We start from the raw sequence: 19,640 nt of genomic DNA on the forward strand, positions 1-19,640 counted from the left end.
ATTGATGAATTATAGAAAAATACAACAGTTTATCCATTGTTATGTCAGTGGATACTTGAGGCGTTTCCAGGTGTCTTTTTCCATTTATGAACAAAGCTTGCTAAAGATTGATGTAAAAGTCTTCACATGAAAGCAGACCCCCAAAGTTCCTTAATTTAGGTGTGGATTATTGAGTTGGCCACAGCTATGCTTGTGATCCACTCCCTGTGTGTTATTAGCAGAGCTTGTGGTGTTTTACTCTATACTTCAAGTAGTCACAGTGCTTTAGATTGTTACCAGCTTTTCAGATGGCTTCCTAAGGGTGTATCTGCCTGGCAGCCAAGAGCTGGCTACATCTTTTGCTCTATTGCAAGGACCGAAGTGATTTGTTTGGGTATTGACTGGACTTAGCTTAACAGTGAGGAGTTAGTTTGCTGCAAGCGTTGAATTTTGTGATCACACAGTGATTTCTTTCCATCTGCTCTGAGTCCATTGCTTAACTTGTACAGAGGAGGAGGGGAGAGGTCTGAACAAAGTGGAAAGCCCCTAGGGTATATCAGCACACCAGCGTTTTGTCTCCCAGGATAGCCCAAATATGTAACAACAAATTAAATGTAATAACCAAAAAAGAGGTGTTTTAAATTTGTCTTTATGCCAAATTAAATGTAGAGGGAAATACATGTTATAATGATAATGTACACTTTTCCCATCTTAACTATAGATAATGCTAAGTTTGCAACAGAGAGCACAGAAACGTGCAAGCTACATCTTGCGTCTTGAAGAAATCAGCCCGTGGCTGGCTGCCATGACTAACACTGAAATTGCTCTTCCTGGAGAAGTCTCAGCCAGAGACACTGTCACAATCCACAGTGTGGGCGGAACCATCACAATCTTACCCACCAAAACCAAGCCAAAGAAACTTCTCTTTCTAGGATCGGATGGGAAGAGCTATCCTTATCTTTTCAAAGGTGGGATTTAAAAGAACATGAGTCTGATTATTAATGCCCTGTGTGTGTATGTGTCTGGGTGTGTGTGTCTGTAGTAGGAAAGGATTGTTTTAGGTGAATTTCTGTATGTCATGGATAGCCTAGAGTGTTGTATTTTGATGGAAGTGGTTGGAGACTGTGTTCTAAGATTTTTCTCTTCCCTCCTGTCTTCTTGCTTATAAACTAATATAAGCATAATAGCAGCTGAGGTGCAACTGTTCATGCTAGTATCTAATATCTTGTGACTGACCAGAATATTCTCTAATGCTCTCATTGTGTTTCTTGGGCTGTCAGTTCTTGACTGCTATTGCTCTTTGCGAGGGACACAAAAAGTGGTACGTTTCCAGTCCCATCCCATCGCACTTCACCCCATTTGATCCCCTACTCTAGCTATTCTAATTTGTTTCCCTAGGATTGGAGGACTTACATCTGGATGAGAGAATAATGCAGTTTTTATCTATTGTAAATACTATGTTTGCTACAATCAATCGCCAGGAGACACCCCGCTTCCATGCGCGGCACTATTCTGTAACACCACTGGGAACTCGATCAGGACTGATCCAGTGGGTGGATGGAGCCACACCCTTATTTGGTCTTTACAAACGATGGCAACAACGGGAAGCTGCCTTACAAGCACAAAAGGTTGATTAAAATTAAAATATACACTTTTATTTAAATGTTAATAAGCAAGTATATTTATTAGTCTGTTCTCCCTTGTATGTGAAATATGTCTAGACTTCACTGCACTTGAACATTTTTGCAAGTTTATGATAGAGTTAAAGAAGGAGTAGACACACTACTAAATTTTTAAACAGTCTCAACTTCAGGTTCCTCCATCTAGAAAAATAAAATTATTCTAGGAGTTCCCGTCGTGGCGCAGTGGTTAACGAATCCGACTAGGAACCATGAGGTTTCGGGTTCAGTCCCTGCCCTTGCTCAGTGGGTTAATGATCCGGCGTTGCCGTGAGCTGTGGTGTAGGTTGCAGACGCGGCTCGGATCCCGCGTTGCTGTGGCTCTGGCGTAGGCCGGTGGCTACAGCTCCGATTCAACCCCTAGCCTGGGAACCTCCATATGCCACGGGAGTGGCCCAAGAAATAGCAACAACAACAACAACAAAAGACAAAACCCAAGAAATAGCAACAACAACAACAACAAAAGACAAAAAAAAAAAAAAAATTATTCTAACTAGGGTAGCTGTGGAAGGGAGCAGGAGTTTGAAAGGAGTCAGATTTTTTAGGTAGGCATAGGAGACTGCAGAACAGTTGTTGAACAGTAAATTGGGGGTAGAATTAGAGAAGAGCTATATAAATTTTTTTCTGTGATGTTTCTGAATATCTGTTGTTAATTGTACATTGATGAATAAGTCTTAATTGGTGAAGAGTGAAATATGTACATAAATATGAATGATAAATTTTACACTGAATTACATATTACAAAGAAGAATGTAACTTGGATGTTGAGCTTGAATTGAACTTAAAATAGAGCAGGAGTCCAACTTTTCAATAAAGTACTTAATTAAAAAGATACATAGATTGTAAGAAAGATGCATAGTCCAGAAGAATTGGCTGTTTAATGCCTGAGATTTAGCTGGCTAAGTGGAGAATTTTGGTGAAAAACCAGTTTTTAAATTACTACTTTATATTCAGTGATACTTATACTTATCTAAATTTGATTTTCTCTTAAAAAAATTTTTTTTAAGGCCCAAGATTCCTACCAGACTCCTCAGAATCCGGGAATTGTACCCCGTCCTAGTGAACTCTATTATAGTAAAATCGGTCCTGCTTTGAAAGCAGTGGGACTTAGTCTGGATGTGTCCCGACGGGATTGGCCTCTTCATGTGATGAAGGCAGTGCTAGAAGAGTTGATGGAAGCCACGCCTCCAAATCTCCTTGCTAAAGAGCTGTGGTCATCTTGTACCACCCCTGATGAATGGTGGAGAGTCACACAGGTATGCGTTTTGTTCTGCCTGCCTCCTGTCTTGTCTTGTTCACTGTCCTCCTGCCCCCCTCCAGACTTGGTAGTTGGAGACCTGCATTTGAATCTTATATTACACTTGCTTTTGTAAGGCTTGGCTATGACTGTGTGAGGGCAGAATGTACGGGATTGTGGATGAGATGAGAAGGAGAGTAAAGACTTTAGAAAGGGGTAAGTAGAGAAGCTGAAGAATAGTTGTTTTGGTTTTTCAAATCCTGCATTCTGATAGCAATCAAGTAGACCCAACGAGGACCTCGGTGTTGCATGCTGCTGCTGCTGCGCTGTTGTATGCACAGCATCTCTGTGAACCTCACGCAGCATCCCTGGAGAGTGCTATATGTTTATTTAGAAGAAGGGAGTAGGATTGTGCAGGTTTGTAAGTTTTAGAGAATCAAGTCCAGGTTGGAAGGAAATTGGCTCATGGTGCTTAACCTCCTCCCCCACCCCCTCTTCTTTAGTCTTACGCCAGATCGACCGCGGTCATGTCTATGGTCGGGTACATAATTGGCCTTGGAGACAGACATCTGGATAACGTCCTCATAGATATGACGACTGGAGAGGTTGTTCACATAGATTACAATGTTTGCTTTGAAAAAGGTAAAGTTAAAGTAGACTTTTTATATGAGGGTTGAATGTATTTTGGTGAAAGACAAAAACATAACTGTTTGTCTTTTCAAGGTAAAAGCCTTAGAGTTCCTGAGAAAGTTCCTTTTCGAATGACACAGAACATTGAAACAGCACTGGGTGTAACTGGAGTAGAAGGTGTTTTTAGACTTTCATGTGAGCAGGTTTGTGGTTTTCTCTTCTACCTCTTCATGTACCTGTTAAATTAACAAGTCCTATGGTATGAAAAACTAAATTTTACTGAGCAGGCTTGTGACAAAATACTCTTTTGAAAACAGGTTTTGCACATCATGCGGCGTGGCAGAGAGACTCTGCTGACACTACTGGAGGCCTTTGTGTACGACCCCCTGGTGGACTGGACAGCTGGGGGCGAGGCTGGGTTTGCTGGTGCCGTCTACGGTGGGGGAGGCCAGCAGGCCGAGAGCAAGCAGAGCAAGAGAGAGATGGAAAGAGAAATCACCCGCAGCCTGTTTTCTTCGAGAGTAGCTGAAATTAAGGTGAAGCCAGTGACCATAGGTCATCGTCATCTTTTTGTTTAACACCTAACACGCTCATAAAAGAGTTAGTGAAACTGTTTTTGAAATGATGGTGAAATAGGACAGTTCTCTGTCTTCTTTTATTAGGAAATGCTCCAGTGCATGGACACATACGGTCATACTCACTCGTAGGAAGTTTGTTAAATGATTTGAAAATAATTATACCTTTGCCATTGAGGCTATTCCTTTAATGTTTTGCACTCGTGGCATGTGGAAGTTCCCGGTCCAGGGGTTGAACCCGAGCTGCTGCAGTGACAACACAGTACACTTAACCCACTGCGTCACAAGAGAACTCTGAGGCTATTCTTATTTGGTTTGGCATGGTGGTGTGTTATTGTGGAATTGAGTCTTCATTTGTGGCTGTGCGAATGGAGCACATCAGTTATCTTTATAAAAAATGGATGATGCCATTAACCTTATCCCACCCCTGCCCAGGCTGTGTTGAGATATAAATAGAAGAATATGTGCAGGATGTCCTTCTAATGTGATCCTTGTGACAGACAGCGCATCTTAGCATTGGCCCTGTAGGAATCTTCCTAATCATGATGTCTTTTTACAGGTGAACTGGTTTAAGAATAGGGACGAGATGCTGGTTGTACTGCCCAAGCTGGACAGCAGCTTAGATGAATACCTGAGCTTGCAAGAGCAACTGACAGATGTGGAAAAACTGCAGGGCAAACTTCTGGAAGAAATAGAGTTTCTAGAAGGAGCTGAAGGAGTGGATCATCCTTCTCATACTCTGCAACACAGGTTTAAAACAAGTGTTAAACTCTGTTTCTAAATATATACCACGAAGGAGAATTTTCACATTTGTGTAAACATTGTCAACCTGAATCAGAATTATTGCAGCAACTCACATAATCAAAGCTCTCCCAAGAACTACAGTTTCAGAGTGTTAATAAAGCAGAATTTAGTTCAATTTTTTCTGCTTTTTTTAATATAATTATGGGAGGTGGTGGGCAGAATACTTAGAATACTGAAATTAGATTCAGAAAACCTCTACGGTTTTATCTAAATCCTTATTCATTTGTACAGTGGCAGTGATTTTTGTCTACCTGGCTGAGTTTGAGTTTCTTCAAGCATTAAACTAAGAGTGATCTAAGTGAGTAAACCTCACATGGGGCAGAAGTTCTGCTCGGTGAAGGGTGGTTAAAAGTGTGAGTGCCAAGCACTGCAGGAGACTGCGATTACAGAGATCAAGTTTCTGTCTTCCACACTTGAGAAAACTCAAACGCTGGCGAAAGTGGTTAAGTTTTGTTTAAAATGTTGTGAGTATGGTTAGGAACTATAGGGTCAGGAAAAAACAGAAGGAAAGGACATTTGAGCAGTGCCCTCAGGATTGAGAAGGAACTTAACAGGCAGCCCAAGTATGAGCAAAATGTACTTTCAGGATTACGAAAGTACACAGAAGAAAGACCAGCAATCAATTTAAAAATTTTTCCTTCCATTAGGTATTCTGAACACACTCAGCTACAGACTCAGCAGAGAGCTGTTCAGGAGGCAATCCAGGTGAAGCTGAATGAATTTGAACAGTGGATAACACATTATCAGGCTGCATTCAATAATTTAGAAGCAACACAGCTGGCAAGTTTGCTTCAGGAGATAAGCACACAGATGGACCTAGGTAGGGGTTGACTTATTTTAGATACACAGTGAGTTCATTGTTGTCTATTTATGTGTGGGGTTCTGATTTGTGTTCTTTCAACAACTGCCAATTTCAAATGGTTCCGCTGTGTTTAATAATTATCTTTCACCACAAGGTCCTCCAAGCTATGTGCCAGCAACAGCCTTTCTTCAGAACGCTGGCCAGGCCCACTTGATTAGCCAGTGTGAGCAGTTAGAGGGGGAAGTTGGCGCCCTCCTGCAGCAGAGGCGCTCGGTGCTGCGAGGCTGTCTGGAGCAGCTGCATCACTATGCAACTGTAGCTCTGCAATATCCAAAGGCCATATTTCAGAAACATCGAATTGAGCAGTGGAAGACCTGGATGGAAGAACTTATCTGTAACACCACTGTAGAGCGCTGTCAGGAACTTTACAGGAAGTAAGTTGGTTGCTCTCAATTTTCTTTATTTCTCATCAAAACTGGAACCAAAGTTATGTTAAGATTGTTTTGTTTTGTTTTGTTTTAATGATTTTTATTTTTTCCATTACAATTGCTTTACAGTGTTCTGTCAGTTTTCTACTGTACAGCAAAGTGACCTAGTCACACACACACACACACACACACACACACACACACACACATACACATATTCTTTTTCTCACATTATCCTCCACCATGCTGAATCACAGGTGACTAAATACAAGTTCTCAGTGCTATGCAGCAGGATCTCATGGCTTACCAACCCCAAAGGCAATAGTTTGCATCTATTAACCTCAGACTCCCAATCCATCCCACTTCCTCCCCCTCTCTCTTGGCAACCACAAGTTTTTTCTCCAACTCCACGAGTTTCTTTTCTGTGGAAAGGTTCATTTGTGCCATATATCCTTTTTTTTTTCAATGGCGCTACTGAAATTCTCATCATGGCTCAGTGGTAGTGAACCTGACTAGTACCCTTGAGGATGTGGGTTTGATCCCTGGCCTTGCTCAGTGGATTAAGGATCCAGTGTTGCCATGAGCTGTGGTATAGGCCTGCAGCTGCAGCTCCGATTCCACTCCTAGCCTGGGAACTTCCATATGCTGCAGGTACAGCCCTAAGAAGACCAAAAAAAAAAAAGAAAAAAAAAAAGCCACACCTATGGCATATATAGAAGCTCCCAGGCCAGGGATTAGAGCCACACTGCAGCTGCAGCAATGCTGGATCCTTTAATACACTGTGCCAGGCTAGGAATCAAACCCACACCTTCTCATGTGTTCCAAGCCACTGGGTTTGGATTCTTAATCCACTGTGCAACAGGGGAACTCTCAGATTTTTAATTGCATATAATTTTATTTTTCTGAAAGAAATGGTTGATAGATGGAATTTTAATGGAGTCGTTTTTCTCTTGGTTTCAAGAGAGTTGGAGCTTGTTTTCCTTTATAAAGCAGTGTGGTTTTCCTAAATAATCAAAATATATCCCAATGTGAGAGCAGTGGGATCAGGTAAAGAGAACTGAATTCAAATTTTTTTTGGTCTCTTGTAGGGCCGCACCCGCGGCATATGGAGGTTCCCAGGCTAGGGGTCTAATTGGAGCTGTAGCCACCAGCCTACGCCACAGCCACAGCAACGCCAGATCCGAGCCGTGTCTGCTACCTACATCACAGCTCACGGCAATGCCAGATCCTTAACCCACTGATCGAGGCCAGGGATCGAACCTGCAACCTCATGGTTCCTAGTCGGATTCATTAACCACTGAGCCACAACGGGAACTCCATGAATTCAAATATTGATCCTATCACTCAATAATAAGTCATCTTAGAAAGTTACTTTTGTTCTTGAGACCTTATCTGTAAAATGGAAGTAGTGATTTCTACCCTTCAAGGTTTGAGGATCAAATGCAGTGTTCCATACTGTCTTTTTTAGATTTTGTCAAGTGTTAACATTCTTTAGAAGCACCTCTTTCTTTGTTTTTAGATATGAAATGCAGTATGCACCCCAGCCGCCCCCAACAGTGTGTCAGTTCATCACTGCCACTGAGATGACCCTGCAGCGGTACGCAGCAGATATAAACAGTAGGCTTATTAGACAGGTGGAACGATTGAAACAAGAAGCCGTCACCGTACCTGTTTGTGAAGATCAGCTGAAAGAAATTGAACGTTGCATCAAAGTTTTCCTTCATGAGAATGGAGAAGAAGGATCTTTGAGTCTAGCAAGTGTTATTATCTCTGCCCTTTGTACCCTTACAAGGTGAGTTAGTTAGCTGACCTCGTATTGAGACCATTTTGTTTCTTTGTTTGTTTGTTAAATTTATTTGGCAAAAACCTACTGTCCAATTATTGTGCAGGACTATGTTGAGGGACCATTTTGTTTCTTACAAACATTGATGCTTATTGAGATTTCACGTATCTTTCATTTCATCCCAAACTTAAGATGTGCTTTTGCTTTCATTAGTCTTGCATCCTGAAAGACTGCTTTATCTCCTTTCAGATTTTGAGGTATCCTCATTTATGTGTGTTTTAAGTCAGTTTCACTGTACAAATATTTGTCACATTCAGGCGTAACCTGATGATGGAAGGGGCAGCTTCGAGTGCTGGAGAGCAGTTGGTGGATCTGACTTCTCGGGATGGAGCCTGGTTCTTGGAGGAGCTCTGCAGTATGAGTGGAAATGTCACTTGCCTTGTTCAGTTACTGAAGCAGTGTCATCTGGTGCCACAGGACTTAGACATCCCTAACCCCATGGAGGCGTCTGAGGCAGTTCACTTAGCTAATGGAGTATACACCTCACTTCAGGTGAGCACTTCTAAGTTAGCTTAAATTCAACACTTTTTTTAATATATTGAATGTTGTATTTCTCATCTCTGGTTCAGAAAAGCAATTTGACTTCCTCCCTTTAACATTGCCGTATCTAAACTCAGAAAACATTAAAATATGTTTCTCACGTATTTATAGGAATTAAATTCAAATTTCCGGCAAATCATATTTCCAGAAGCACTGAGATGTTTAATGAAAGGCGAATACACATTAGAAAGTATGCTTCATGAACTGGACAGCCTTATTGAGCAGACCACTGATGGCGTTCCTCTGCAGACTCTAGTGGAATCTCTTCAAGCCTATTTAAGAAACGCAGCCATGGGACTTGAAGAAGAAACACATGCCCATTACATCGATGTTGCCAGGCAAGTGACTGCTAAGCTGTGCTGTATTTTCTTGTGAAAGAAGGGAAGCCAGAGAAAGGTTTTCTGACCTCTTATTTTACCGTAAGCTTCCTTTTTATTTTCTAGAGCAGATTATATATATATATATATATATGCATTTATAACTAACATCATTTTGTTCTGTTTTTTGCTTTTTAGGGCTGCACCCATTGCACATGGAAGTTCCCAGGCTAGGGGTTGAATCGGAGCTGCAGCTGCAGGCCTACACCACAGCTTATGGTAACGCTGGATCCTTAACCCACTGAGCAAGGCCGGGGATTGAACCCACATCCTCATGGATACTTTCCCACTGCACCACAACGGAAACTCCAGTAATATATATCTTTTAAAAAAAACAAAAAAACCTTTTTATTTGGAAATAATCACAGAGTCACAGGAAATTATGAAAAAAAAAAACAACAACAGGAGAACAGTGTGCAGGGAGGTCTTGTGCACACTCCGTCCCTGCTATAGTGTAGCATCTCGGGTACCTACAAGCAGCGACATCTACAACCTACAGGGCTTGCTGGGATTTCACAGTTACACATGTACTCATTTTTGTATGTGCCTTTGTGGGGTTTTATCCCGTATGTACATACATGTATCCTTTTAGGGCTGTAGCCACACCACACATGGGCACACACAAAGTGGAGTATGGTATTTTTTAAGCCAGCCCTTAAAGCTCCATGCAAGTATCTGAGCCAGTTTAGTTAGCTGATGGAGTATATTCCTCACTTCAGGTGAACATTATATTTCTCATCTTTTAAGTCCAGAGAAACAATTTGACTTTGGGACCTGTAGAAGTTGGGCATTTTCTCCAGCCATGCCCTATACCCGAAGCTAAGCCCTAAGCCCCTCTGTTCCTGGTGACTCAATTCCTCTTACTTTGTCACTCTAATGTCCAGTACACTCCAGAAAGTATAATTGAGAGAGTAGAAATAAAGACCCACCATGCTTCCTCCCATGGGAAAATGCCAAGATACAGGAAAGTAGAGAGAATAGAATAATGAACCCCTGTTTTACCACCTTCACTAATTATCTGCACCTGGTCTTTTGTGTGTGCGTGTGGTCAATTTTATTTAGATGATACTTCCACGATTATTTTGAAGCAAATACATTTTCATCCTAAATGATAGGAAGTATATATTCCAATTGTAAACTTATTTTTCTTAATTATGGTGCCATTATTTCACTAAAAAGGTACGGTGATTCCTTAACGTTCAGTTTTATCCTGAATTCGAAATTTTCCTATTTTCCCATATTTCTTTATAGCTGTTTTGCCATAAAATTTAAAAAAACTTATTGTAGTTGATTTACATTCTTTCCTCAATTTTTTAAAAGTGCAATTAGTAAAGCATAAACATAAATGTCAGTTAAATAGTGGCTTAAGATTATTTGCATAGGAGCTTTATCATAAAATTTCTAGCATTACTTAAAAAGTTACATGCAGAACTCCCGTTATATACTAAATCGATACCCTTTTTTTTTTTTCTTCCTCAAAAAATATCTAATTCAGACTACCTTTAGTCTTAAATGGAGGAATGTTTACTTTCATGTATACATTGGGTGACAGACTTAATGTCTGGTTCTGTTACAGCCTGTTTGTACTTTGTTTAGAGATACTTTCTGATAATTTCAAGGGAAATTTTATACCATTATGCAGCTCTTTTTCCATTAATAATTTCTCTAATAGCCTTCCTTTTAAAAAGAAATTTTAAAAAATTCTCTTGGAGTTTCTGTCATGGCTCAGTGGAAAAGAATCTGACTAGCATCTATGAAGACACAGGTTCAATCCCTGGCCTTGCTTAGTGGGTTAAGGATCCGGCATTGCTGTGAGCTGTGGTGTAGGTGACAGATCCGGCTAGGATTTGGCATTGCTGTGGCTGTGGCATAGGCCAGCAACTGTAGCTCCAATTTGACCCCTAGCCTGGGAACCTCCATATGCCGCAGGGGTGGCCCTTAAAAGCAAAAAAAAATTAAAAATTTAGAAAAATTTAAATTAAAAAATTTTTCTAGTTCTCTTAATAACTCAGTAGTTTTATAGCTGTTTCTTTACATGTGTGTGATAAGGCTGAAAATCTAGTTAACATTAATATTACTGATAGTGGTCATAGGTAGTGGAGACTGTATTTTTGCTTTTCTATATAAAATGTTGAGAACAGTGCTTGGTTGCATAAATATTGTTCAAGTCTTGAGCTAATAATAATGTGAGAAGTGAACTTCTGAAGACTTACATTCAAACTATGCATTATTCAAAACAGCATGCCCCAAATGACAGGTATTTCCATTTGCTGTCTATAGATGGCTCTGCCGTGTGACAGTAGTGTGAACAAGTGCTTGACAATTTTTGCTAGACAGTTTAAAGCTGGTCCAGCAGCTTTAGAATTGTGTGATTCTTGACACTTGTGTTTTATTGGGATTCTGTTACCTCCTGTGAGACCATAATATTTTATATAGTTCCTTTAAATATTGGAGTTCCTGCTGTGGTGCAGTGGGCTTATGATTTGGCTTGTCTCTGTGGAGGCGTTGGTTCGATCGCCCACCCGGCGTATTGGGTTAAGGATGTGGTGTTGCTGCAGGTGCTGCCGAAAAAGAAAAAACTATATAATAATTAGGAGTTCTCTTGCGGTGCAGCAGATTAAGGATCTGGTGTGGTCACTGCAGTGGCTTCTGCTAATACTGAACAATAGCTAATAACTGAATTGGAACCACGAACTTCCCATTGTGATTGACATTGAATGTCATTTTGTCATAACACGCCTTCCTTCATGCAAAAAGACTTTTTTCCTAGACCTCACATGCTGGTTGTAAGACTTGTTGATCTTATGTTTTTCCCCAGATTTATTCCTCTTCAGTGAGGGTTTAACTCCCTTTTCTTTTACTCTAGAATACTTCATGCTCAATATGGTGAGTTAATCCAACCAAGAAATGGTTCAGTTGATGAAACACCAAAAATGTCAGCTGGCCAGATGCTTTTGGTAGCCTTTGATGGCATGTTTGCCCAAGTTGAGACTGCTTTTGGCTTATTAGTTGAAAAGGTAAATATTGACTTGGTTTTATGAAAATGCAAGTTTAGTAAAGAAGTTGTTCAATGTATGAAGAATGGAGAAATGACCTTTTTCTTTAATTTACATAGCTAAACAAGATGGAAATTCCTATCGCTTGGAGAAAGATTGACATTATAAGGGAAGCCAGGAGCACTCAAGTCAACTTTTTTGATGATGATAATCACCGACAGGTGCTGGAAGAGATTTTCTTTCTAAAACGACTGCAGACAATTAAGGAGTTCTTCAGACTCTGCGGTACCTTTTCTAAAACTTTGTCAGGTAATAATTCACATTCAGAGAAGCTGGACTTAGTTGTGTAGAACTTTGGAGGGGGACAGGATAGAGTAGGCTTATTTAATTGTAACTTAAATTAGAATCTTAAGTTCATGCAATCTTCACGTTTTTCAGTAAGCAGCTTTATTACCTTATTTTAGTTTTGCATGAAATAATTAAAGAAAAATGTCTTTTTTTAGGATCAAGTTCACTTGAAGATCAGAATACTGTAAATGGGCCTGTACCGATTGTCAACGTGAAAACTCTTTTTAGGAACTCTTGTTTCAGTGAAGACCAGATGGCCAAACCTATAAAGGCCTTCACAGCTGACTTCGTGCGGCAGCTCCTGATTGGACTCCCGAACCAAGCCCTGGGCCTCACGCTGTGCAGCTTCATCAGTGCCCTAGGAGTGGACATCATTGCTCAAGTGGAGGCCAAGGATTTTGGTGCTGAAAGCAAGGTTTCTGTTGATGATCTGTGTAAGAAAGCAGTGGAGCACAACATCCAGGTCGGGAAGTTCTCTCAGCTGGTCATGAACAGGGCGACTGTGCTCGCCAGCTCCTATGACACTGCCTGGAAGAAGCACGACTTGGTGCGCAGGCTGGAGACCAGTATCTCCTCCTGTAAGACGAGCCTGCAGCGCGTTCAGCTGCATATCGCCATGTTTCAGGTTAAGTGCTTTTCTTTATAAGGTGTTTTTCCTCGGTGTAGAAATTTGGAAGACCGGGGGACTTAGTAGAAAACAACATAGAAAAGAAACCTGTAAGCTTCATACCTTGTGCCAGCCCAGAGCAAACCCAGCTTTAGTATTTCGGTGCTGTCTTTCCAGTCATTCTTGGTTTCTTTTACATGGTTGAGATAATTTTGTGTTCTTGGAATTTGTTTCGCTCAGTGTTGTATGGTTAGTTTTATTGTTAAGTGTTACTTTGTAAAGGTAAATTCTGACCGTCAGATTTGTTCTTTAGTGGATATGCCTCCTGTATTGTCTAACATAGTTATTTGTGAAGTCACTTCTCTTTCCCTGACTCTTTAAGCTCTGTGCATTTCATCTGTCATATTTGGGGACTGTTTTTGAGAAGCCTGTTGTCCTTATTTGTTTAGGGGCAGTATGGCAGGGTTTGGGAGTGGGATACATTTGGATTCAGGTATATAAACTTGGGTTTAACTTCCCTTAAGTTACCTTTCATTACTCTCTAAAGGTTGATGACTTGAGTTTTAAAATGATGATCTATGTAAGACACTAAGCACATTATAAATTGTAGTTATTTTCCCATTTCTTTTTTCCAAATATAGGCTTCAGTACTGTCAGTAGCTTCAGACAAGTTGTAACTCATGAAGTAATACTGGGGGACTATATTTTCCTGGGACCTCTTTTAGCATAAACGCTGGTTACAGAGTTCCCTTCGTGGCTCAGTGGTTAACGAACCCAACTAGGATCCATGAGGTTGGGGGTTCAATCCCTGGCCTCGCTCAGAGGGTTAAGCATCTGGTGTTGCCGTGAGCTGTGGTGTAGGTTGCAGACACAGCTCGGATCTGGTATCGGCTCTGGCTGTGGCATAGGCCAGCAGCTATAGCTTGGATTCAACCCCTAGCCTGGGAACTTCCATATGCTTTGGGTGCGGCCCTAAAAAAGCAAAACAAAAACCAAAACCACTGGTTACTTTGTATCATTTATGTTAGAGCTGCTTCCTGGGAGTAGACTTGGTGTTGCATGGCACCAGTGTACTTCCTTTTCTTTACAGTTTTGTCATTAGCTATTTTCTTAGCTCATAAGTTGATAAAAGCAACTTAATCAAATTCTGAAGTTGCATTTATTATGTATTAACAGTCCTAGCACATTGGGATTGGGTTTTTTTGTTTGTTTGTTTCTAAAAAATGTGCTGAAAGGTGTTACTATTTTATATATTCTAGAGTTTACTACCTTAAAAAAAAAATTGACAAACTATATGGAAAACATTGTAAAAGTCCTTCCAGTTTTGTTCACCTAAACACATTTTAAGCTCTAAGCACAGTATATAACTTTTAAATTTTAGCCCAGATGTCCCTTGGACCTTCTGGGGCCACCTTACAGTGTGTAAGACGGCTTGATCCTCTCTTGCCAGTTGCCTGGGCCTTTCTGTCATTGGTAGATTCTCTGCAGACTCTTTCTTCTGTGACTGCTGCTGTTTCTTTTCAGTCCCTTGCTTAGCTTTCATTCAGGGCAACTCTTCCCCCCACCACCACCCCTGTTCCGTCTTCTTAACTGGAGATTATATTTTAGAGGGAGTGTGTAGTAGACTTTTACATAGACTAGGAAACATCTTCAGAATTACTACTCAGATGTTGCATATCACCCGTCCAAGAAATGTATCAGTCATTCTCTACCTCAGGAAATTTTCCACCCAGTTGATTCTTCTGTTGTGTTTCTTCTCTTCCCTGCCCACCCTGCTTTGGTGTAGCTGGGTTTTTTTCCCTCTTCCCCACCACATCCTAAATCACATCTCTTCCCCCTGTTTTCCTAAAGGGTTTTTTACCTGCTTATTTTAGTATGTTTCTTTTTCTTTGAACAGTGGCAGCATGAAGATCTCCTTATCAACAGACCACAAGCGATGTCGGTCACACCTCCCCCACGATCTGCCATCCTAACCAGCATGAAAAAGAAACTCCATACTCTGAGCCAGATTGAAACTTCAATTGCAACAGTTCAGGTGTGTTTTGTCAGAGCCTCCTTCTGGCACATCTTACTTTTAGAAGTGACCTCCACTGCAATGAAGTTCAGTCTGTCCTTGGTTCCTGAGCCACAGGAGCATAATCCCTTTTCACTTCTGTTTTTAATTTATATCTGTATTTCTTACCCTCTGAGGTAACTGAATCCTAGCAGTCTGTTTTGAACCAAGATAGAGACATGCTAAATATTTTAGGTTTTTTATGAACTTGATATTACTATGCCTTTATACATTAAGAGAACAAGGGTGAGGAGGTTTGATCACTGGCCTTGCTCAGTGGCTTAAGGATCCAGTGTTGCCATAAGCTGTGGTGTAGGTGACAAACATGGCTCGGATCTGGCTTTGCTGTGGCTGTGGCGTAGGGTGGCGACTGCAGCTCCGATTAAACCCCTAGCCTGGGAACCTCCATATATATGCCCAGGGTGCGGCTCTAGAAAGACAAAAAGACAAAAAAAAGAACATGGGTGATAATTAAAAACTTGAATACTTGTTTACTGAAATGTATATAAAGCAGTTACATTTGGCTTATTATTAATGCCCAAGCAGCTTAGGCATTTCTTACTTCCGTTGTATAGTTAATGGAGTTTTGTGATGTCAAAGGCAGCAGAACATTTGTCCAAGTCATTGTTATTGACTCTGTTTGTCATTTCACCAAAATATTTAATCTTGTTTTCTTTTTTTAAATAAGAGAAACTGGTCTTGATAATGGTTTTATATATCTCTCTATAGCGTGTATTCTTATATCTCACATACTTAGTGGTAACTGACATTTTTCTGCTCCTAGTGAAAAATCAAGTATAATCACTTGTAGTAGTTTTAGAAATTTTAATAAAACTTTTTTGGGGAGTTCTCCTGTGCAGGCTAAAATCCAGTATTGGCACTCTAGCAGCTTCAGTTGCTGCTGTGACTCGAATTTGATCCCTGGCCTGGAAACAGTCACATGCCACAGGCATGGCCAAAAAAATTAAAAAACTTTTCTGGAGCTCACTTCTTTGAAGATTAAAATACCTTTTCTCTGCAGCATATTAGTCCTAGTTTTCAACTTACAAGAATGAACTCATGCTCTTTCTTTCTTTCTTTCTTTTTTTTTTTTTTTTGTCTTTTTGCTATTTCTTGGGTCACTCCCGCGGAATGTGGAGATTCCCAGGCTAGGGGTCCAATCGGAGCTGTAGCCACCGGCCTACACCAGAGGCACAGCAACGCAGGATCCGAGCCGCGTCTGCAACCTACACCACAGCTCACGGCAACGCCGGATCGTTAATCCACTGAGCAAGGGCAGGGACTGAACCCGCAACTTCATGGTTCCTAGTCGGATTTGTTAACCACTGCGCCACGATGGGAACTCCCTCTTTCTTTCTGTTTTTAGAGATATATACATGTGAGAGAAAGAAAGCCTGGGGGAGGAGAGAATATGAAAATAAATTAGTGTACTTGAAATGTTGCGTAAATAATGAAGTAACTGTTTAATATAAAATCTTTCTTGTCATGATAATCTGGGTGGATTTTTACCATCATTCATAAAAACCTTTGTGGGAATCGGATTTTCATCTTTCACAGTCAAAACTATAAATAGATTTTCTTATAGATAGCACATGTAGTGCAGTGGGAATTTGGTGTAGCAGGAGTTTTGTTTTCAAGACTATTGTGTTTAAAAATGAAAATAAGGAGTTCGCGTCGTGGCACAGTGGTTAACGAATCCGACTAAGAACCATGAGGTTTCAGGTTCGATCCCTGGCCTTGCTCAGTGGGTTAAGGATCTGGCGTTGCCATGAGCTGTGGTATAGTGTAGGTTGAAGATGTGGCTCGGATCCCGTGTTGCTGTGGCTGTGGCGTAGGCCAGTGGCTACAGCTCCGATTCGACCCCTAGCCTGGGAACCTCCATATGCCGCGGGAGCGGCTCAAGAAAAGGCAAAAGGACAAAAAAAAAAAAAAGAAAGAAAATGAAACTTTTCTGCAAATTTTAAGATAGTAAACTGAAAGCCAGGCCTTACCTCAGACATGTTTAGCCTTAAATATTCAACATGAAATCAAGATTAATTTCAAAAGGTGACGATTTGGGGTAGGGGTTTTTTTTTTTGGGTTTTTTGTGATGATTTGTTAATGATGTTTTTCTACATTACTCATGCCTGTTTTGGGCTCAACAGACAGACAGGAAGTGGAGAGTGTCAAATATTTACTGAGATTCTGCTGGCTTTTATAGGAGAAACTGGCAGCTCTTGAAGCAAGTATTGAACAGCGACTCAAGTGGGCAGGTGGTGCCAACCCTGCACTGGCACCAGTACTACAAGATTTTGAAGCAACAATAGCTGAAAGAAGAAATCTTGTCCTTAAAGAGAGCCAAAGAGCCAGTCAGGTATGGGCACTCATGTACGCCGTCTTATCTTCAGTTGCTGGATTACATAACTGATGGGAAGGAGTTCGTGGGATGGTTAGGGTAGCTTGAGAGGTCACCTCTAGCTGACACTGGGAACAGGGACTGGTAGGCCTTGGGGCAGGGACGGGGCATCCTTAGGCTGGCTCACAGCCAATTATTTCCTTGGACCCCTAATGCTTCCCAGTTAAATATAAAGTGGATTCAGCCTCTTGGAAAATAAAGAGTTTAATTCCAAATTTATCTAAGATTTCTTTATTTGCAACTAAGGTTATCCAAAAATTCAAATATTATTTTCCCACATGGCAATAAAATGTCTTATGACCCTGTGTACTGCCAGGGGCTGTGGATGGACTTTATTGTGATTGGGGACCAAAACTAAAAAATTGCTTTGTAGTGTTCAGTCAGGCACAAAATTGGGCTGATATAATTCCCATATCCTGTATACCCATCACCCAAATTTAATTATTATCAACTTAAGTCCTATTTTATTTCCTCTATACTCCTACTTCTCCTTCCCATCCCATATTTAGTGGAAATCCCAAATATTATATCATCTTATCTGTAAATATTTCAGTATGTATTTATAATGATAAGAACTATTTAAGGGTGTTCCCATCGTGGCTCAGTGGAAACGTATCTGACTAGTATCCATAAGGTTGCAGGTTTGATCTCTGGCCTCACTCAGTGGGTTAAGGATCCAGTGTTGCCCTGAGTTGTGGTGTAGGTCACATATACAGGTCTAATCTGGCGTGGCTGTGGTGTAGGCCATTGGCTACAGCTCTGATTCAACCCCTAGCCTGGGAACCTTTATATGCGGTGGGTGCAGCCCTAAAAAGACGAAAAAAGAAGAAAAATTATTTGAGAACATCATCATAATACTATTATACCTTTTAAAATGTGCTTAATGGAGTTCCCGTCGTGGCGCAGTGGTTAACGAATCCGACTAGGAACCATGAGGTTGCGGGTTCGGTCCCTGCCCTTGCTCAGTGGATTAACGATCCAGCGTTGCCGTGAGCTGTGGTGTAGGTTGCAGACGCGGCTCGGATTCTGCATTGCTGTGCCTCTGGTGTAGGCCGGTGGCTACAGCTCCGATTCAACCCCTAGCCTGGGAACCTCCATATGCCGCGGGAGCGGCCCAAGAAATAGCAGCAACAAAAGACAAAAAGACAAAAGACAAAAAAAAAAAAAAAATGTGCTTAATATTGGAGTTCTCTTGTGATGCTGCAGGTTAAGGATCCGGCATTGTCACCGTAGCAGTGCAGGTTCAATCCCTGGTCTGGGAACTTCCGTGTGCCACAGGCGCGGCCAAAAAAACAAAACTAAAATGTGCTTAGTATTTGTCAAATGTCCAGTTAGTGTTTTGTGATCTTTATGGTAAAGGCAGGCAGGAGTAGAAACAGAAGAGGAACATTTCAGATTGGAATTTTGACGTAGCGCAAACATTGCAGTTGAATCTGGTAGGTTTTTTTGTTTATTTGTTTTTTCCTTTTTCAGCCGCACCCATAGCAAATGGAAGTTCCCAGCCAGGTCAGGAATCAAACACCAACCACAGCTATGGCAACACCGGATCTTTAACCCACTGCGCCAGGCGGGGGATCAAACCCACCCCTCAGCAGTGACCCAGGCTGCCACAGAGACCCCACCGGATCCTTAACTCGCTGTGCCACAACAGAAACTCCCAGTAACAGTTTTATTATGGAGTAAAATTTCTGTGTTTAAAAAACATTCACATGGAACATCATTTACCTAATTCTAATTAGGTGCTTTTGGCCACATGCAAAATTGCATCAACCCAAAAAATGATGTACAGCCTTTATAGTAATAGGTCAGTTTCCCACAAGAGTCACACATTCGTACATTTTTTGGACTGATTCTGGTCCTGAATTCTGGAAATGAATGGGCAGTATTTTTTATTTAATTAATTGTGAATTTTTCCTTCCTTGTAGTGATTCCACTCTTGTTTTGCCTCTTCGCAGGTCACTTTCCTCTGCAGCAATATTATTCATTTTGAAAGTTTACGAACTAGAACTGCGGAAGCCTTAAACCTGGATGCTGCATTATTTGAGCTAATCAAACGGTGTCAGCAAATGTGTTCATTTGCTTCACAGTTTAACAGTTCAGTCTCTGAGTTAGAGCTTCGTTTATTACAGAGAGTGGTGAGTCTTGAGTCTTGGTGGGAGCAGAGAGACCTGGTGATTAAAATGAAACCAATTATATACTTTCAAAATCAATTTAATCACTCAATTTACATTTATTGAGTGTGGCTGTATACAAGATATTGTTATAAAGGATACAACAATGATTAAATATTGCTTTTAGCCCTCAAGGAACTTATTTACACAAATAATACAATGAATGAAAAAATGAA

The 19,640-nt window shown here is 40.9% G+C and overlaps 1 protein-coding gene across 3 annotated transcripts in view; it reads left to right on the plus strand.

Moving 5' to 3' along the window:
• The window catches only part of SMG1 (SMG1 nonsense mediated mRNA decay associated PI3K related kinase), a 104,259-nt gene that overhangs the window by 74,607 nt on the left and 10,012 nt on the right, over positions 1–19,640 (plus strand). For all 3 annotated transcript variants that reach the window (XM_021086549.2, XM_021086547.2, XM_021086548.2), the window contains 18 exons: positions 701–947; positions 1,378–1,607; positions 2,666–2,914; positions 3,399–3,537; positions 3,619–3,728; positions 3,843–4,061; positions 4,660–4,850; positions 5,552–5,724; positions 5,861–6,140; positions 7,654–7,926; positions 8,235–8,469; positions 8,629–8,855; positions 11,761–11,911; positions 12,010–12,199; positions 12,394–12,863; positions 14,743–14,880; positions 17,099–17,251; positions 19,249–19,428. In XM_021086549.2, coding sequence (XP_020942208.1) covers positions 701–947; positions 1,378–1,607; positions 2,666–2,914; positions 3,399–3,537; positions 3,619–3,728; positions 3,843–4,061; positions 4,660–4,850; positions 5,552–5,724; positions 5,861–6,140; positions 7,654–7,926; positions 8,235–8,469; positions 8,629–8,855; positions 11,761–11,911; positions 12,010–12,199; positions 12,394–12,863; positions 14,743–14,880; positions 17,099–17,251; positions 19,249–19,428 — 3,855 coding nt within the window. The remainder of the gene's footprint in view (positions 1–700; positions 948–1,377; positions 1,608–2,665; positions 2,915–3,398; positions 3,538–3,618; positions 3,729–3,842; positions 4,062–4,659; positions 4,851–5,551; positions 5,725–5,860; positions 6,141–7,653; positions 7,927–8,234; positions 8,470–8,628; positions 8,856–11,760; positions 11,912–12,009; positions 12,200–12,393; positions 12,864–14,742; positions 14,881–17,098; positions 17,252–19,248; positions 19,429–19,640) is intronic.

This window comes from Sus scrofa, chromosome 3, assembly GCF_054392235.1.
Source record: "Sus scrofa isolate SSC_HxYL_T2T_F1_AM1 chromosome 3, Sscrofa_HxYL_maternal_Yorkshire_Landrace_v2.0, whole genome shotgun sequence".
NCBI classification, from domain to species: domain Eukaryota; kingdom Metazoa; phylum Chordata; class Mammalia; order Artiodactyla; family Suidae; genus Sus; species Sus scrofa.